Source organism: Heptranchias perlo, unplaced genomic scaffold, assembly GCF_035084215.1.
Source record: "Heptranchias perlo isolate sHepPer1 unplaced genomic scaffold, sHepPer1.hap1 HAP1_SCAFFOLD_1530, whole genome shotgun sequence".
Classification (NCBI taxonomy): Eukaryota; Metazoa; Chordata; class Chondrichthyes; order Hexanchiformes; family Hexanchidae; genus Heptranchias; species Heptranchias perlo.
The window spans coordinates 10,524-30,913 of NW_027138786.1; the positions used below are offsets into that span (position 1 = coordinate 10,524).

Consider the following 20,390-nt stretch of genomic DNA (forward strand, 5'->3'; position numbering starts at 1 on the left):
CAGAGTAAAGCTCCCTCTACACTGTCCCGTCAAACACTCCCAGAGCAGGTACAGGGTTAGATACAGAGTAAAGCTCCCTCTACACTGTCCCGTCAAACACTCCCAGAGCAGGTACAGGGTTAGATACAGAGTAAAGCTCCCTCTACACTGTCCCATCAAACACTCCCAGGGCAGGTACAGGGTTAGATACAGAGTAAAGCTCCCTCTACACTGTCCATCAAACACTCCCAGGGCAGGTACAGGGTTAGATACAGAGTAAAGCTCCCTCTACACTGTCCCATCAAACACTCCCAGGGCAGGTACAGGGTTAGATACAGAGTAAAGCTCCCTCTACACTGTCCCATCAAACACTCCCAGGGCAGGTACAGTGTTAGATACAGAGTAAAGCTCCCTCTACACTGTCCCATCAAACACTCCCAGGACAGATGCAGGGTTAGATACAGAGTAAAGCTCCCTCTGCACTGTCCCATCAAACACTCCCAGGGCAGGTACAGGGTTAGATACAGAGTAAAGCTCCCTCTACACCGTCCCATCAAACACTCCCAGGGCAGGTACAGGGTTAGATACAGAGTAAAGCTCCCTCTACACTGTCCCATCAAACACTCCCAGGGCAGGTACAGGGTTAGATACAGAGTAAAGCTCCCTCTACACTGTCCCATCAAACACTCCCAGGTCAGGTACAGGGTTAGATACAGAGTAAAGCTCCCTCTACACCGTCCCATCAAACACTCCCAGGGGCAGGTCCAGGGTTCGATACAGAGTAAATCTCCCTCGACGCTGTCAGTAATAGTGAGCTCAGAGCTATAAGGGGCATTCCTGTCATTTCAGCCCACTGCTTCTCACAGGAACTGGGGTGGATCCCTCAGGGAGACAAAACTGAAAGTGTGAGTTCCTCTCGAGGCCGGAGCTAGGCTCAGTACAACAGGCAGCTTTCTCTCACACGCACACACTCTGACGATGTTCCTCGCCTGGATTCTGGTAAGTCTTCCCTCCAGAGTTAAGGTAATGTTTGTCTTTCCAGCCGTAGTGTTGTGAGTCGGTCAGTGTGGTGAGGGGCGATTTCTACAGTCTGGGTTCAACAGGTCCCATCTCTCTGCCCTTTAAATCCCAGTCACCCCTGGGTTAGGGAGGGAGGGGGTGAATCAGCCCCCGGGGGTTCCTGCTCCCGATCCCTGTCCGGTGACCCCCAGGGTTAGGGAGGGAGGGGGTGAATCAGCCCCGGGGTTCCTGCTCCCGACCCCTGTCCGGTGACCCCTGGGTTAGGGAGGGAGGGGGTGAATCAGCCCCGGGGGTTCCTGCTCCCGATCCCTGTCCGGTGACCCCCGGGGTTAGGGAGGGAGGGGGTGAATCAGCCCCGGGGGTTCCTGCTCCCGACCCCTGTCCGGTGACCCCTGGGTTAGGGAGGGAGGGGGTGAATCAGCCCCGGGGTTCCTGCTCCCGACCCCTGTCCGGTGACCCCTGGGTTAGGGAGGGAGGGGGTGAATCAGCCCCGGGGGTTCCTGCTCCCGATCCCTGTCCGGTGACCCCCGGGGTTAGGGAGGGAGGGGGTGAATCAGCCCCGGGGGTTCCTGCTCCCGACCCCTGACCGGTGACCCCGGGGTTAGGGAGGGGGTGAATCAGCCCCGGGGGTTCCTGCTCCCGACCCCTGTCCGGTGACCCCCGGGGTTAGGGAGGGAGGGGGTGAATCAGCCCCGGGGGTTCCTGCTCCCGATCCCTGTCCAGTGACCCCCGGGGTTAGGGAGGGAGGGGGGTGAATCAGCCCCGGGGGTTCCTGCTCCCGATCCCTGTCCGGTGACCCCCGGGGTTAGGGAGGGAGGGGGAGTGAATCAGCCCCGGGGGGTTCCTGCTCCCGACCCCTGTCCGGTGACCCCCGGGGTTAGGGAGGGAGGGGGTGAATCAGCCCCCGGGGGTTCCTGCTCCCGATCCCTGTCCGGTGACCCCCGGGGTTAGGGAGGGAGGGGGTGAATCAGCCCCGGGGGTTCCTGCTCCCGATCCCTGTCCAGTGACCCCCAGGGTTAGGGAGGGAGGGGGTGAATCAGCCCCGGGGGTTCCTGCTCCCGATCCCTGTCCAGTGACCCCCGGGGTTAGGGAGGGAGGGGGGTGAATCAGCCCCGGGGGTTCCTGCTCCCGATCCCTGTCCGGTGACCCCCGGGGTTAGGGAGGGAGGGGGTGAATCAGCCCCGGGGTTCCTGCTCCCGATCCCTGTCCAGTGACCCCCCGGGGTTAGGGAGGGAGGGGGTGAATCAGCCCCGGGGGTTCCTGCTCCCGACCCCTGTCCGGTGACCCCTGGGTTAGGGAGGGAGGGGGTGAATCAGCCCTGGGGTTCCTGCTCCCGACCCCTGTCCGGTGACCCCCGGGGTTAGGGAGGGAGGGGGGTGAATCAGCCCCGGGGGTTCCTGCTCCCGATCCCTGTCCGGTGACCCCTGGGTTAGGGAGGGAGGGGGGTGAATCAGCCCCGGGGGTTCCTGCTCCCGACCCCTGTCCGGTGACCCCCCCCCGGGGTTAGGGAGGGAGGGGGTGAATCAGCCCCCGGGGTTCCTGCTCCCGACCCCTGTCCGGTGACCCCTGGGTTAGGGAGGGAGGGGGGTGAATCAGCCCCCGGGGTTCCTGCTCCCGATCCCTGTCCGGTGACCCCTGGGTTAGGGAGGGAGGGGGTGAATCAGCCCCGGGGTTCCTGCTCCCGATCCCTGTCCAGTGACCCCCTGGGTTAGGGAGGGAGGGGAGTGAATCAGCCCCCGGGGTTCCTGCTCCTGACCCCTGGGTTAGGGAGGAGGGGGGGAGTGAATCAGCCCCGGGGTTGGGGTGGGGGCTAGATTTAACTGCTTCTTAAGGAGGCAACAGGCTGATCGTAGGGCTCGAGCTCTGAGGGGGACAGGCCCAGCCCACAACTGGATAACACCGCGGAGTTCCCGCTTGAGGTCTTCACCAGAAACGGGGTATTCAATATGGTGATACTGTTGCAACGGTATCGACCCCCCCCGCAGCCCCCGCAAAGGCGAGGAGACAAAGGTCATCGAACAGCTCAATGAACCGCAAACATCACCAACAAGTTCAAAACAACAGAGCGATTTCCACATCGAATAACAAATACCGGGGAGTGAGTTACAGACTGGAATCTAATCGAGGGGTTCGGGGGGTTTATATATAGAATAACAGATACCCGGGAGTGAGTTACAGACTGGAATCTAATCGAGGGGTTCGGGGGGTTTATATATAGAATAACAGATACCCGGGAGTGAGTTACAGACTGGAATCTAATCGAGGGGTTCGGGGGGTTTATATATAGAATAACAGATACCCGGGAGTGAGTTACAGACTGGAATCTAATCGAGGGGTTCGGGGGGGTTTATATATAGAATAACAGATACCCGGGAGTGAGTTACAGACTGGAATCTAATCGAGGGGTTCGGGGGGTTTATATATAGAATAACAGATACCCGGGAGTGAGTTACAGACTGGAATCTAATCGAGGGGTTCGGGGGGGGTTTATATATAGAATAACAGATACCCGGGAGTGAGTTACAGACTGGAATCTAATCGAGGGGTTCGGGGGGTTTATATATAGAATAACAGATACCCGGGAGTGAGTTACAGACTGGAATCTAATCGAGGGGTTCGGGGGGTTTATATATAGAATAACAGATACCCGGGAGTGAGTTACAGACTGGAATCTAATCGAGGGGTTCGGGGGGTTTATATATAGAATAACAGATACCGGGAGTGCGTTACAGACTGGAATCTAATCGAGGGGTTCGGGGGGTTTATATATAGAATAACAGATACCCGGGAGTGAGTTACAGACTGGAATCTAATCGAGGGGTTCGGGGGGGTTTATATACAGAATAACAGATACCCGGGAGTGAGTTACAGACTGGAATCTAATCGAGGGGTTCGGGGGGGTTTATATATAGAATAACAGATACCCGGGAGTGAGTTACAGACTGGAATCTAATCGAGGGGTTCGGGGGGTTTATATATAGAATAACAGATACCCGGGAGTGAGTTACAGACTGGAATCTAATCGAGGGGTTCGGGGGGTTTATATATAGAATAACAGATACCCGGGAGTGAGTTACAGACTGGAATTTAATCGAGGGGTTCGGCGGGGTTTATATATAGAATAACAGATACCCGGGAGTGAGTTACAGACTGGAATCCAATCGAGGGGTTCGGGGGGTTTATATATAGAATAACAGATACCCGGGAGTGAGTTACAGGCTGGAATCTAATCGAGGGGTTCGGTGGGTTTATATATAGAATAACAGATACCCGGGAGTGAGTTACAGACTGGAATCTAATCGAGGGGTTCGGGGGGTTTCTATATAGAATAACAGATACCCGGGAGTGAGTTACAGACTGGAATCTAATCGAGGGGTTCGAGGGGTTTATATATAGAATAACAGATACCCGGGAGTGAGTTACAGACTGGAATCTAATCGAGGGGTTCAGGGGGTTTATATATAGAATAACAGATACCCGGGAGTGAGTTACAGACTGGAATCTAATCGAGGGGTTCGAGGGGTTTATATATAGAATAACAGATACCCGGGAGTGAGTTACAGACTGGAATCTAATCGAGGGGTTCAGGGGGTTTATATATAGAATAACAGATACCCGGGAGTGAGTTACAGACTGGAATCTAATCGAGGGGTTCAGGGGGTTTATATATAGAATAACAGATACCCGGGAGTGAGTTACAGACTGGAATCTAATCGAGGGGTTCGGGGGGTTTATATATAGAATAACAGATACCCGGGAATGAGTTACAGACTGGAATCTAATCGAGGGGTTCGGGGGGATTTATATATAGAATAACAGATACCCGGGAGTGAGTTACAGGCTGGAATCTAATCGAGGGGTTCGGGGGGTTTATATATAGAATAACAGATACCCGGGAGTGAGTTACAGACTGGAATCGAATCGAGGGGATCGGGGGGGTTTATATATAGAATAACAGATACCCGGGAGTGAGTTACAGACTGGAATCTAATCGAGGGGTTCGGGGGGGTTTATATACAGAATAACAGATACCCGGGAGTGAGTTACAGACTGGAATCTAATCGAGGGGTTCGGGGGGTCTCTATATAGAATAACAGATACCCGGGAGTGAGTTACAGACTGGAATCTAATCCAGGGGTTCGGGTGGTTTATATATAGAATAACAGATACCCGGGAGTGAGTTACAGGCTGGAATCTAATCGAGGGGTTCGGGGTTTATGTAGAAGCATAAAAGGTTACAGCACGGAAGGAGGCCATCAGGCCCATCGAGTCCGTGCTAGCTCGATGCAAGAGCAATCCAGCTGGTCTATCTCCCGCCCTCTCCCCGTAACCCTGTGTATTTTCTCCTTTGTGTATATATATATATATATATATACATACATAAAGATACGAACAATGACAGACAGGACCAGACCCTCTGCTCCATCCAGCCTGTCCTCCACCCATTCTTTTACCTTGTGTTAAATACACTCCCCTCCCTGCACCGTGTGATCTCGTGGGCCAGGCAAAAACACAGTCAAAAACCCCGGGCAATTTGGGGGGAAAAAATCTGGGGAATTCCTCTGCAGGCCCTTCACCGATCGAAACTAGTCCAGGGCATCACTCTGGCTCCTCCTCTTCTTTTTAATATTATTCGTTCATGGGCATCGCTGGCGAGGCCGGCATTTATTGCCCATCCCGAGTTGCCCTTGGGAAGGTGGTGGTGAGCCGCCTTCTTGAACCGCTGCAGTCCGTGTGGTGAAGGTTCTCCCACAGTGCTGTTCGGAAGGGAGTTCCACGATTTTGACCCAGCGACGATGAGGGAACGGCGATATATTTCCGAGTCGGGATGGTGTGAGACTCGGAGGGGAACGTGCAGGTGGTGTTGTTCCCATGTCCCTGCTTATTGTCCTTCTTAAACCGAGGCCCCGTCTCCCTGTTCAGGGGGGGATGTTAAACCGAGGCCCCGTCTCCCTGTTCGGGGGCGGGGGGAGGGGGGATGTTAATGATACCACATACACTATTAGAGAGAGATCAGGGAGAGTTCTCTCCTGAGTCCTGGGTCCAACATTCCCCCTCAAACAAACTGAGTCTTCCTCTCTCTGGCGTTTAGTGGGATCCTGCTGTGCACAACATGGCGACGAGACGTTGAATGTACTTTATTGCCTGGGAAGCGCTTTGGGAGACCCTGAGCTTGTGAAAGGCAACGGTATTAATACAATCCTTTGTGTCATCGCAGCTGCTCCTGGGCTGTGTTCAATCTGAGAGGGCCTGTTACAACCACGAGTACCAGTTCGAGGAGAAATGCTGCAGGAAATGTGAGGCAGGTAAGGGCCCATCCTCTCACTGACCCCCTCTCTCCCTCTCTCTCGCTGACTGTGTCTCTCTCTCGCTGACTGTGTCCCCCTCTCTCGCTGACTGTGTCTCTCTCTCGCTGACTGTGTCTCTCTCTCTCGCTGACTGTCTCTCTCTCTCGCTGACTGTGTCCCCCTCTCTCGCTGACTGTGTCCCCCTCTCTCGCTGACTGTGTCCCCCTCTCTCGCTGACTGTGTCCCCCTCTCTCGCTGACTGTGTCCCCCTCTCTCGCTGACTGTGTCCCCCTCTCTCGCTGACTGTGTCCCCCTCTCTCGCTGACTGTGTCCCCCTCTCTCGCTGACTGTGTCCCCCTCTCTCGCTGACTGTGTCTCCCTCTCTCGCTGACTGTGTCCCCCTCTCTCGCTGACTGTGTCCCCCTCTCTCGCTGACTGTGTCTCCCTCTCTCGCTGACTGTGTCTCTCTCTCTCGCTGACTGTGTCTCTCTCTCTCGCTGACTGTCTCTCTCTCTCGCTGACTGTCTCTCTCTCTCGCTGACTGTCTCTCTCTCTCGCTGACTGTCTCTCTCTCTCGCTGACTGTGTCTCTCTCTCTCGCTGACTGTGTCTCTCTCTCTCGCTGACTGTGTCTCTCTCTCGCTGACTGTCTCTCTCTCTCGCTGACTGTCTCTCTCTCTCGCTGACTGTCTCTCTCTCTCGCTGACTGTCTCTCTCTCTCGCTGACTGTCTCTCTCTCGCTGACTGTCTCTCTCTCGCTGACTGTCTCTCTCTCGCTGACTGTCTCTCTCTCGCTGACTGTCTCTCTCTCGCTGACTGTGTGTCTCTCTCTCGCTGACTGTGTGTCTCTCTCTCGCTGACTGTGTGTCTCTCTCTCGCTGACTGTGTGTCTCTCTCTCGCTGACTGTGTGTCTCTCTCTCGCTCTCTCTCTCTCTCTCTCTCGCTGACTGTGTGTCTCTCTCTCGCTGACTGTGTGTCTCTCTCTCGCTCTCTCTCTCTCTCTCGCTGACTGTGTGTCTCTCTCTCGCTGACTGTGTGTCTCTCTCTCGCTCTCTCTCTCTCTCTCTCTCGCTGACTGTGTGTGTCTCTCTCTCTCTCTCTCTCTCTCGCTGACTGTGTGTCTCTCTCTCGCTCTCTCTCTCTCTCTCTCTCGCTGACTGTGTGTCTCTCTCTCGCTGACTGTGTGTCTCTCTCTCGCTCTCTCTCTCTCTCTCTCTCGCTGACTGTGTGTGTCTCTCTCTCTCTCTCTCTCTCTCTCGCTGACTGTGTGTCTCTCTCTCGCTCTCTCTCTCTCTCTCTCTCGCTGACTGTGTGTCTCTCTCTCTCTCTCTCTCTCTCACTGACTGTCTCTCTCTCTCTCTCTCACTGACTGTGTCTCTCGGTGTCTCCCACGGAGGGAAGTGTCAAACCGACGTAACCTCCTGCCGTGTCTCTCTTCCTCTCCTAGGCAGCTTTGTGGAGAGGGACTGCACCAGTACCACGGAGACAGTCTGCACTCCGTGTGCTGACGGAGGGTACACGGATGCCTTGAACGGACTCCGGCACTGTCTGAGGTGCCCCATCTGTGATCGAGGTAAACTGGGCAAGGGGGGAGGGATGGAGGAGCTGCCGCGACACTACCAGGGGGCACGGCTGGCACCAGCGGACAGTCACGAGGGGGAGGGGTGGTGAGGTCCAGAGAGGAGGGGAGTTCTCCCCGGTGTCCTGGGGCCCGATATTTATCCCTCAACCCACAATCGCCAGAAGAAAACAGATGATCTGGGTCATTTGTCACATTGCTGTTTGTGGGATCTTGCTGTGCGCAAATTGGCTGCCTCGTTTGCCTGCATGACAACAGTGGCGACACTTCAAAATGTACCTCATTGGGTGTAAAAGGCTTTGGGACGTCCGGAGGCGGTGAGAGGCGCTGGAGAAATTCAATTAAATTCTATCTCACCTTCCTCTCCGACAGAACATCATTTAACTGAGCTCGAGCCCTGCACTCCAGTTAAACCCACGAGATGCGTCTGCGATGAAGGATTTCACTGCAACGGATTCTCCGAGAACGGAGAGTGCACCTCCTGCAAGCAGAACGTGATGTGTGGTGTGGGAGAAGGAGCCACAACCTCAGGTACAAGACAGAGCTCCCTCCGCACTACAATACAGAGCTCCCTCCACACTACAATACAGAGCTCCCTCCACACTACAATACAGAGCTCCCTCCACACTACAATACAGAGCTCCCTCCACACTACAATACAGAGCTCCCTCTACACTACAATACAGAGCTCCCTCTACACTACAATACAGAGCTCCCTCCACACTACAATACAGAGCTCCCTCCACACTACAATACAGAGCTCCCTCTACACTACAATACAGAGCTCCCTCCACACTACAATACAGAGCTCCCTCCACACTACAATACAGAGCTCCCTCCACACTACAATACAGAGCTCCCTCTACACTACAATACAGAGCTCCCTCTACACTACAATACAGAGCTCCCTCTACACTACAATACAGAGCTCCCTCTACACTACAATACAGAGCTCCCTCTACACTACAATACAGAGCTCCCTCCACACTACAATACAGAGCTCCCTCCACACCACAATACAGAGCTCCCTCCACACTACAATACAGAGCTCCCTCCACACTACAATACAGAGCTCCCTCCACACTACAATACAGAGCTCCCTCCACACTACAATACAGAGCTCCCTCCACACCACAATACAGAGCTCCCTCCACACTACAATACAGAGCTCCCTCCACACTACAATACAGAGCTCCCTCCACACTACAATACAGAGCTCCCTCTACACTACAATACAGAGCTCCCCCCACACTACAATACAGAGCTCCCTCCACACCACAATACAGAGCTCCCTCTACACTACAATACAGAGCTCCCTCCACACTACAATACAGAGCTCCCTCTACACCACAATACAGAGCTCCCTCCACACTACAATACAGAGCTCCCTCTACACCACAATACAGAGCTCCCTCTACACCACAATACAGAGCTCCCTCTACACTACAATACAGAGCTCCCTCTACACTACAATACAGAGCTCCCTCCACACTACAATACAGAGCTCCCTCCACACTACAATACAGAGCTCCCTCCACACCACAATACAGAGCTCCCTCCACACCACAATACAGAGCTCCCTCTACAATACAGAGCTCCCTCTACACCACAATACAGAGCTCCCTCTACACTACAATACAGAGCTCCCTCTACACTACAATACAGAGCTCCCTCTACACTACAATACAGAGCTCCCTCTACACTACAATACAGAGCTCCCTCCACACTACAATACAGAGCTCCCTCCACACTACAATACAGAGCTCCCTCCACACTACAATACAGAGCTCCCTCCACACTACAATACAGAGCTCCCTCCACACCACAAGACAGAGCTCCCTCCACACCACAATACAGAGCTCCCTCCACACTACAATACAGAGCTCCCTCCACACCACAATACGGAGCTCCCTCCACACCACAATACGGAGCTCCCTCCACACCACAATACGGAGCTCCCTCCACACCACAATACGGAGCTCCCTCCACACCACAATACAGAGCTCCCTCCACACCACAATACAGAGCTCCCTCCACACTACAATACAGAGCTCCCTCCACACTACAATACAGAGCTCCCTCCACACTACAATACAGAGCTCCCTCTACACTACAATACAGAGCTCCCTCCACACTACAATACAGAGCTCCCTCCACACTACAATACAGAGCTCCCTCCACACTACAATACAGAGCTCCCTCCACACTACAATACAGAGCTCCCTCCACACTACAATACAGAGCTCCCTCCACACTACAATACAGAGCTCCCTCCACACTACAATACAGAGCTCCCTCTACACTACAATACAGAGCTCCCTCTACACTACAATACAGAGCTCCCTCCACACTACAATACAGAGCTCCCTCCACACTACAATACAGAGCTCCCTCCACACTACAATACAGAGCTCCCTCTACACTACAATACAGAGCTCCCTCCACACTACAATACAGAGCTCCCTCCACACTACAATACAGAGCTCCCTCCACACTACAATACAGAGCTCCCTCCACACTACAATACAGAGCTCCCTCCACACTACAATACAGAGCTCCCTCCACACTACAATACAGAGCTCCCTCCACACTACAATACAGAGCTCCCTCCACACTACAATACAGAGCTCCCTCCACACTACAATACAGAGCTCCCTCCACACTACAATACAGAGCTCCCTCCACACTACAATACAGAGCTCCCTCCACACTACAATACAGAGCTCCCTCCACACTACAATACAGAGCTCCCTCCACACTACAATACAGAGCTCCCTCCACACTACAATACAGAGCTCCCTCCACACTACAATACAGAGCTCCCTCCACACTACAATACAGAGCTCCCTCTACACTACAATACAGAGCTCCCTCCACACTACAATACAGAGCTCCCTCTACACTACAATACAGAGCTCCCTCCACACTACAATACAGAGCTCCCTCCACACTACAATACAGAGCTCCCTCCCCACTACAATACAGAGCTCCCTCCACACTACAATACAGAGCTCCCCCCACACTACAATACAGAGCTCCCTCTACACTACAATACAGAGCTCCCTCCACACTACAATACAGAGCTCCCTCCACACTACAATACAGAGCTCCCTCCACACTACAATACAGAGCTCCCTCCACACTACAATACAGAGCTCCCTCCACACTACAATACAGAGCTCCCTCCACACTACAATACAGAGCTCCCTCCACACTACAATACAGAGCTCCCTCTACACTACAATACAGAGCTCCCTCCACACTACAATATAGAGCTCCCTCCACACTACAATACAGAGCTCCCTCCACACTACAATACAGAGCTCCCTCTACACTACAATACAGAGCTCCCTCTACACTACAATACAGAGCTCCCTCCGCACTACAATACAGAGCTCCCTCCACACTACAATAGAGCTCCCTCTACACTACAATACAGAGCTCCCTCCACACTACAATACAGAGCTCCCTCCACACCACAATACAGAGCTCCCTCTACACTACAATACAGAGCTCCCTCCACACTACAATACAGAGCTCCCTCCACACTACAATACAGAGCTCCCTCTACACTACAATACAGAGCTCCCTCCACACTACCCTGACAGTGTCCCCCCACTTTATACCCAGATGTCAGTGCCTTAGAAGTGAGAGGAAGGGTTTAGAGGGAACTCCCCAGATCCAGGAGTGTGTGAGAGAGGGGTTCGAGGGAACTCCCCAGATCCAGGAGTGTGAGAGAGGGGTTAGAGGGACCTCCCCAGATCCAGGAGTGTGAGAGAGGGGTTAGAGGGACCTCCCCAGATCCAGGAGTGTGAGAGAGGGGGGTTAGAGGGACCTCCCCAGATACAGGAGTGTGAGAGAGGGGTTAGAGGGACCTCCCCAGATACAGGAGTGTGAGAGAGAGGGGTTAGAGGGACCTCCCCAGATACAGGAGTGTGTGAGAGAGGGGTTAGAGGGACCTCCCCAGATACAGGAGTGTGTGAGAGAGGGGTTAGAGGGACCTCCCCAGATACAGGAGTGTGAGAGAGAGGGGTTAGAGGGACCTCCCCAGATACAGGAGTGTGAGAGAGAGGTTAGAGGGACCTCCCCAGATACAGGAGTGTGAGAGAGAGGGGTTAGAGGGACCTCCCCAGATCCAGGAGTGTGAGAGAGGGGTTAGAGGGACCTCCCCAGATCCAGGAGTGTGAGAGAGGGGTTGGAGGGACCTCCCCAGATCCAGGAGTGTGAGAGAGGGGGGTTAGAGGGACCTCCCCAGATACAGGAGTGTGAGAGAGGGGTTAGAGGGACCTCCCCAGATACAGGAGTGTGAGAGAGAGGGGTTAGAGGGACCTCCCCAGATACAGGAGTGTGTGAGAGAGGGGTTAGAGGGACCTCCCCAGATCCAGGAGTGTGAGAGAGGGGTTAGAGGGACCTCCCCAGATCCAGGAGTGTGAGAGAGGGGTTAGAGGGACCTCCCCAGATACAGGAGTGTGAGAGAGGGGTTAGAGGGACCTCCCCAGATACAGGAGTGTGAGAGAGAGGGGTTAGAGGGACCTCCCCAGATACAGGAGTGTGTGAGAGAGGGGTTAGAGGGACCTCCCCAGATACAGGAGTGTGTGAGAGAGGGGTTAGAGGGACCTCCCCAGATACAGGAGTGTGAGAGAGAGGTTAGAGGGACCTCCCCAGATACAGGAGTGTGAGAGAGAGGGGGTTAGAGGGACCTCCCCAGATACAGGAGTGTGAGAGAGGGGGTTAGAGGGACCTCCCCAGATACAGGAGTGTGTGAGAGAGGGGGTTAGAGGGACCTCCCCAGATACAGGAGTGTGAGAGAGAGGGGTTAGAGGGACCTCCCCAGATACAGGAGTGTGAGAGAGAGGGGTTAGAGGGACCTCCCCAGATACAGGAGTGTGAGAGAGAGGGTTTAGAGGGACCTCCCCAGATACAGGAGTGTGAGAGAGAGGGGTTAGAGGGACCTCCCCAGATACAGGAGTGTGAGAGAGGGGTTAGAGGGACCTCCCCAGATACAGGAGTGTGAGAGAGGGGTTAGAGGGACCTCCCCAGATACAGGAGTGTGAGAGAGAGGGGTTAGAGGGACCTCCTCAGATACAGGAGTGTGAGAGAGGGGTTAGAGGGACCTCCCCAGATACAGGAGTGTGAGAGAGGGGGTTAGAGGGACCTCCCCAGATACAGGAGTGTGAGAGAGGGGTTAGAGGGACCTCCCCAGATACAGGAGTGTGAGAGAGAGGGGTTAGAGGGACCTCCCCAGATACAGGAGTGGGAGAGAGAGGGGTTAGAGGGACCTCCCCAGATACAGGAGTGTGGGAGAGAGGGGTTAGAGGGACCTCCCCAGATACAGGAGTGTGAGAGAGAGGGGTTAGAGGGACCTCCCCAGATACAGGAGTGTGAGAGAGAGGGGTTAGAGGGACCTCCCCAGATACAGGAGTGTGAGAGAGGGGTTAGAGGGACCTCCCCAGATACAGGAGTGTGAGAGAGGGGTTAGAGGGACCTCCCCAGATACAGGAGTGTGAGAGGGAGGGGTTAGAGGGACCTCCCCAGATACAGGAGTGTGAGAGAGAGGGGTTAGAGGGACCTCCCCAGATACAGGAGTGTGTGAGAGAGGGGGTTAGAGGGACCTCCCCAGATACAGGAGTGTGAGAGAGAGGGGTTGGAGGGACCTCCCCAGATACAGGAGTGTGTGAGAGAGGGGTTAGAGGGACCTCCCCAGATACAGGAGTGTGTGAGAGAGGGGTTAGAGGGACCTCCCCAGATACAGGAGTGTGAGAGAGAGGGGTTGGAGGGACCTCCCCAGATACAGGAGTGTGTGAGAGAGGGGTTAGAGGGACCTCCCCAGATACAGGAGTGTGTGAGAGAGGGGGTTAGAGGGACCTCCCCAGATACAGGAGTGTGAGAGGGGGGTTAGAGGGACCTCCCCAGATACAGGAGTGTGTGAGAGAGGGGTTAGAGGGACCTCCCCAGATACAGGAGTGTGTGAGAGAGGTTAGAGGGACCTCCCCAGATACAGGAGTGTGAGAGAGAGGGGTTCGAGGGACCTCCCCAGATACAGGAGTGTGTGAGAGAGAGATTAGAGGGACCTCCCCAGATACAGGAGTGTTTGAGAGAGGGGTTAGAGGGACCTCCCCAGATACAGGAGTGTGAGAGAGGGGTTAGAGGGACCTCCCCAGATACAGGAGTGTGAGAGAGGGGTTAGAGGGACCTCCCCAGATACAGGAGTGTGTGAGAGAGGGGTTAGAGGGACCTCCCCAGATCCAGGAGTGTGAGAGAGGGGTTAGAGGGACCTCCCCAGATCCAGGAGTGTGAGAGAGGGGGGTTAGAGGGACCTCCCCAGATACAGGAGTGTGAGAGAGGGGTTAGAGGGACCTCCCCAGATACAGGAGTGTGAGAGAGAGGGGTTAGAGGGACCTCCCCAGATACAGGAGTGTGAGAGAGAGGGGTTAGAGGGACCTCCCCAGATACAGGAGTGTGAGAGAGAGGGGTTAGAGGGACCTCCCCAGATACAGGAGTGTGAGAGAGAGGGGTTAGAGGGTCCTCCCCAGATACAGGAGTGTGTGAGAGAGGGATGAGAGGGACCTCCCCAGATACAGGAGTGTGTGAGAGGGGTTAGAGGGACCTCCCCAGATACAGGAGTGTGTGAGAGAGGGGGTTAGAGGGACCTCCCCAGATACAGGAGTGTGAGAGAGGGGTTAGAGGGACCTCCCCAGATACAGGAGTGTGTGAGAGAGGGGGTTAGAGGGACCTCCCCAGATACAGGAGTGTGTGAGAGAGGGGGTTAGAGGGACCTCCCCAGATACAGGAGTGTGAGAGAGGGGGTTAGAGGGACCTCCCCAGATATAGGAGTGTGTGAGAGAGGGGGTTAGAGGGACCTCCCCAGATACAGGAGTGTGTGAGAGAGGGGGTTAGAGGGACCTCCCCAGATACAGGAGTGTGAGAGAGAGGGGTGAGAGGGACCTCCCCAGATACAGGAGTGTGAGAGAGAGGGGTTAGAGGGACCTCCCCAGATACAGGAGTGTGAGAGAGAGGGTTTAGAGGGACCTCCCCAGATACAGGAGTGTGAGAGAGAGGGGTTAGAGGGACCTCCCCAGATACAGGAGTGTGAGAGAGGGGTTAGAGGGACCTCCCCAGATACAGGAGTGTGAGAGAGGGGTTAGAGGGACCTCCCCAGATACAGGAGTGTGAGAGGGAGGGGTTAGAGGGACCTCCCCAGATACAGGAGTGTGAGAGAGAGGGGTTAGAGGGACCTCCCCAGATACAGGAGTGTGTGAGAGAGGGGGTTAGAGGGACCTCCCCAGATACAGGAGTGTGAGAGAGAGGGGTTGGAGGGACCTCCCCAGATACAGGAGTGTGTGAGAGAGGGGTTAGAGGGACCTCCCCAGATACAGGAGTGTGAGAGAGAGGGGTTGGAGGGACCTCCCCAGATACAGGAGTGTGTGAGAGAGGGGTTAGAGGGACCTCCTCAGATACAGGAGTGTGAGAGAGAGGGGGTTAGAGGGACCTCCCCAGATACAGGAGTGTGAGAGAGAGGGGGTTAGAGGGACCTCCCCAGATACAGGAGTGTGTGAGAGAGGGGGTTAGAGGGACCTCCCCAGATACAGGAGTGTGAGAGGGGGGTTAGAGGGACCTCCCCAGATACAGGAGTGTGAGAGAGGGGTTAGAGGGACCTCCCCAGATACAGGAGTGTGAGAGAGGGGGTTAGAGGGACCTCCCCAGATACAGGAGTGTGAGAGAGAGGGGTTAGAGGGACCTCCCCAGATACAGGAGTGTGAGAGGGAGGGGTTAGAGGGACCTCCCCAGATACAGGAGTGTGAGAGAGGGGTTAGAGGGACCTCCCCAGATACAGGAGTGTGAGAGAGAGGGGTTAGAGGGACCTCCCCAGATACAGGAGTGTGAGAGAGAGGGGTTAGAGGGACCTCCCCAGATACAGGAGTGTGAGGGAGGGGTTAGAGGGACCTCCCCAGATACAGGAGTGTGAGAGAGAGGGGGTTAGAGGGACCTCCCCAGATACAGGAGTGTGAGAGAGGGGGTTAGAGGGACCTCCCCAGATACAGGAGTGGGAGAGAGAGGGGTTAGAGGGACCTCCCCAGATACAGGAGTGTGAGAGAGGGGTTAGAGGGACCTCCCCAGACACAGGAGTGTGAGAGAGAGGGGTTAGAGGGACCTCCCCAGATACAGGAGTGTGAGAGAGAGGGGTTAGAGGGACCTCCCCAGATACAGGAGTGTGAGAGAGAGGGGTTAGAGGGACCTCCCCAGATACAGGAGTGTGTGAGAGAGGGGTTAGAGGGACCTCCCCAGATACAGGAGTGTGTGAGAGAGGTTTTCCACAGATGTCTGTGATGGAGAGGTGGGAGGTTTCGAGGCTGGTCATGATAACCTGGATATTGAGAGTCTCGGAATATGTGAAAGACTCCCTGATCTCTCGCTGTTTCCCCAGGTTCCAACCCCCAGGTCATTCACTGCGAACCCTGTCCCGACGGATCCTTCTCCAACATTCCCTCCCAGCGGCCCTGTCGACCCTGGACCAGGCAAGTCCTGACACTCTCCTCGTGCGGGCGTGCGCACGGCCTCTTCACACTCACACACAGGATGGAACTGGGGTGGCCGCAGAGAGGGGGACGGGGCGGGAGGGGGACGGGGCGGGAGGGGGACGGGGCGGGAGGGGGACGGGGCGGGGGAGGGGGAGGGGGACGGAGCGAGAGCGGGCGGGCGGGGGGGACGGAGCAAGGGCGGGGGGGACGGAGCGAGAGGGGGAGCGGGAGCGCGCTGGGGGCACGGGAGCGCGCTGGGGGGACAGACAGAGAGAGAGAGAGAGAGAGAGAGAGAGAGCGAGCGAGAGACAGAGAAATGGATCGAGGGGAGCGTGTGCCTCTAACAGTCTCGAGTTTCCCTTGCAGATGTGAGGAGCTGGGGATGGAGACGGTGAAAGCTGGAAGTCCAGTGTCGGACTCAGAGTGTGGAGAGAGCTCCCACCTCACCATCGTCCTGGTTTTGGGTGCTGCTGTTATCTGCTCCCTCATGCTGCTTCTCACTTATTGCTGCAGAAAAAAGCACAAAGGTAAGTGATTGAAAGGGTTAACCGCAGGGCTGGGGCTGAGCAAGGGTTAATCCCCTCTGATCGGGAGCAGGCTGCCCGGTGTCTGTAACTGGGAGGAGGTGGGTGAGAGGGTTAATCCCCCTCCGATAGGGGAACGGGCCGGTGTCTGTAACCGGGAGGAGGTGGGTGAGAGGGTTAATCCCCCTCCGATAGGGGAACGGGCCGGTGTCTGTAACCGGGAGGAGGTGGGTGAGAGGGTTAATCCCCTCTGATCGGGAGCAGGCTGCCCGGTGTCTGTAACCGGGAGGAGGTGGGTGAGAGGGTTAATCCCCCTCCGATAGGGGAACAGGCTGCCCGGTGTCTGTAACCGGGAGGAGGTGGGTGAGAGGGTTAATCCCCCTCCGATAGGGGAACAGGCTGCCCGGTGTCTGTAACCGGGAGGAGGTGGGTGAGAGGGTTAATCCCCCTCCGAAAGGGGAACTGGCTGCCCGGTGTCTGTAACCGGGAGGAGGTGGGTGAGAGGGTTAATCCCCCTCCGAAAGGGGAGCAGGCTGCCTGGTGTCTGTAACCGGGAGGAGGTGGGTGAGAGGGTTAATCCCCCTCCGATAGGGGAACGGGCTGCCCGGTGTCTGTAACCGGGAGGAGGTGGATGAGAGGGTTAACCCCCTCCGATAGGGAGCAGCCTGCCCGGTGTCTGTAACCGGGAGGAGGTGGGCGAGAGGGTTAATCCCCCTCCGATGGGGGAACAGGCTGCCCGGTGTCTGTAACCGGGAGGAGGTGGGTGAGAGGGTTAATCCCCCTCCGATAGGGGAACAGGCTGCCCGGTGTCTGTAACCGGGAGGAGGTGGGTGAGAGGGTTAATCCCCCTCCGATGGGGGAACAGGCTGCCCGGTGTCTGTAACCGGGAGGAGGTGGGTGAGAGGGTTAATCCCCCTCCGATAGGGGAACAGGCTGTCTGGTTGTCACTGATCACTAATGACGCTATATTTAAATTTCAGGCTCTCTGGCGATTCTCAAAGACGAAAGAGAGGTGAGATTTCTCATTTAGTCCCAGGCTGTACCTGCCCTGGGAGTATTTGATGGGACAGTGTAGAGGGAGCTTTACTCTGTATCTAACCCTGTACCTGCCCTGGGACTGTTCGATGGGACAGTGTGGAGGGAGCTTTACCCTGTATCTAACCCTGTACCTGCCCTGGGAGTGTTTGACGGGACAGTGTAGAGGGAGCTTTACTCTGTATCTAACCCTGTACCTGCCCTGGGAGTGTTTGATGGGACAGTGTAGAGGGAGCTTTACTCTCTATCTCACCCGGTACCTGCCCTGGGAGTGTTTGACGGGACACTGTAGAGGGAGCTTTACTCTGTATCTGACCCGTGCTGTCCCTGCCCTGGGAGTGTTTGACGGGACAGTGTCGAGGGAGCTTTACTCTGTATCTCACCCGGTACCTGCCCTGGGAGTGTTTGATGGGACAGTGTAGGGGGAGCTTTATTCTGTATCTAACCCGGTCTGTACCTGCCCTGGGGACCCTGGTGCAGAGACCATGAACAGGAAGCTGATGATTTCGAGAAGGAAAGGTTCAGATTCTCCATTGTAAATCTGATCTGTTGTGTGTTCTCTCTTTAATTCTGCAGGAACCCAAACCACCACTGTTGCCCATCTACTGTAGGGAACGAGAGCACAGATGAGAGAGTCTGGGATATCAGACTGCAGAACTTGATCAGAAAAGCTTGGAGAAATCGCCACTGTTTGAATAGTGTCTGTCTCAATGTTTATTTATTAATCAAAGGTGTCCTTTTAACCCCTCTCTCACCCTCTTGTATCTGGGGAGGTCCCTCTAACCCCTCTCCCACAATCAAGGAGATTTCGGGGCTACAATTCGGAGTAAAATCACCAACGCTGAATGAATGAATGAATCATTGGCTCCCTGGGATCTCTCTGTGCCCAATTCCAATTATAATGAGGTTCCCTTATTTATTATTTCACAAAACTGAAAATAAACATTAAAAACTGAAACTGTCTGAAATCTCCTCATTTCCCTACAATATACACGGGGGCTGCTATTCCCTATAATATACACAGGGGAGATGCAGATGGGGTGATGCTGAACCCCAAGAACGGGTGGGTTGGGACCGGGGGGGTGTTGAAAATAGTTGTTTTTTTGGGTCGCGACCGCAAAATTTTCGGAGTTGGTTTTCCCAGTGGGAAGCCTGTGCTTTTCCGCCCCGACGTTAAACCCTGGAAATAAAGCCGGGTTGCGGTCGCGACCCAAAAAACAACTATTTTCAACTCCCACCCACCCCCGACTCACGCGTTCTTGGGGTTTAAACTCGAGGGAATACAAGGCTGGTCTGTGCAACCTGTCCTCGTAATTTAACCCTTTTAGTCCCGGTATCAGTCTGGTGAATCTGGGCTGCACCCTCTCCAAGGCCAATATATCCTTCCTGAGGGGACGGTGCCCAGAACTGAACGCAGTTCTCCAGATGGGGGTCTGACCAGAGACTCAGAGCTGGAGGATAACTTCCTCCCCATTGTATTCCAGCCCTCGTCAGAGTTTAATTTAGATAAATGTGAGGTGATGCATTTTGGTAGATCGAATCGGGCCAGGACCTACTCCGTTAATGGTAGGGCGTTGGGGAGAGTTATAGAACAAAGAGATCTAGGAGTACAGGTTCATAGCTCCTTGAAAGTGGAGTCACAGGTGGATAGGGTGGTGAAGAAGGCATTCAGCATGCTTGGTTTCATTGGTCAGAACATTGAATACAGGAGTTGGGATGTCTTGTTGAAGTTGTACAAGACATTAGTAAGGCCACACTTGGAATACTGTGTACAGTTCTGGTCACCCTATTATAGAAAGGATATTATTAAACTAGAAAGAGTGCAGAAAAGATTTACTAGGATGCTACCGGGACTTGACGGTTTGACTTATAGGGAGAGGTTAGATAGACTGAGACTTTTTTCCCTGGAGAGTAGGAGGTTAAGGGGTGATCTTATAGAAGTCTATAAAATAATGAGGGGCACAGATAAGGTAGATAGTCAAAATCTTTTCCCAAAGGTAGGGGAGTCTATAACGAGGGGGCATAGATTTAAGGTGAGAGGGGAGAGATACAAAAGGGTCCAGAGGGGCAATTTTTTCACTCAAAGGGTGGTGAGTGTCTGGAACGAGCTGCCAGAGGCAGTAGTAGAGGCGGGTACAATTTTGTCTTTTAAAAAGCATTTGGACAGTTACATGGGTAAGATGGGTATAGAGGGATATGGGCCAAGTGCAGGCAATTGGGACTAGCTTAGTGGTATAAACTGGGCGACATGGACATGTTGGGCCTGTTTCCATGTTGTAAACTTCTATGATTCTATAAAGGCTGACATTCCGTTAGCCTTATAAATTATTTTCTGCACCTGACCACTGGTTTTTAGTGATTTCTGTACACGGGCCCCTAAATCTCTCCGACCCTCCTCAGTTCCGAGCGTCCCACCATTTAGAAAATTCTCTGAGCTCAGGTCGAA

General features: G+C 54.5%; 1 protein-coding gene across 2 annotated transcripts; it reads left to right on the forward strand.

Moving 5' to 3' along the window:
* The first annotated feature begins 709 nt into the window (after positions 1-709).
* On the forward strand, positions 710-18,902 carry LOC137309194 (tumor necrosis factor receptor superfamily member 5-like). Of its 2 annotated transcripts, XM_067977457.1 has the most exons (8): positions 712-978; positions 6,218-6,305; positions 7,735-7,860; positions 8,239-8,397; positions 16,292-16,382; positions 16,752-16,912; positions 17,890-17,921; positions 18,521-18,902. In XM_067977457.1, the coding sequence occupies exons 1-8, from the start codon at positions 958-960 to the stop codon at positions 18,572-18,574; spliced, it is 732 nt and encodes a 243-aa protein (XP_067833558.1). In that variant the 5' UTR covers positions 712-957; the 3' UTR covers positions 18,575-18,902. The 2 variants fall into 2 exon arrangements, with proteins under 2 accessions (XP_067833559.1, XP_067833558.1); XM_067977458.1 differs by lacking the exon at positions 17,890-17,921 and having other exon boundaries at positions 710-978.
* The last annotated feature ends 1,488 nt before the right edge of the window (positions 18,903-20,390 follow it).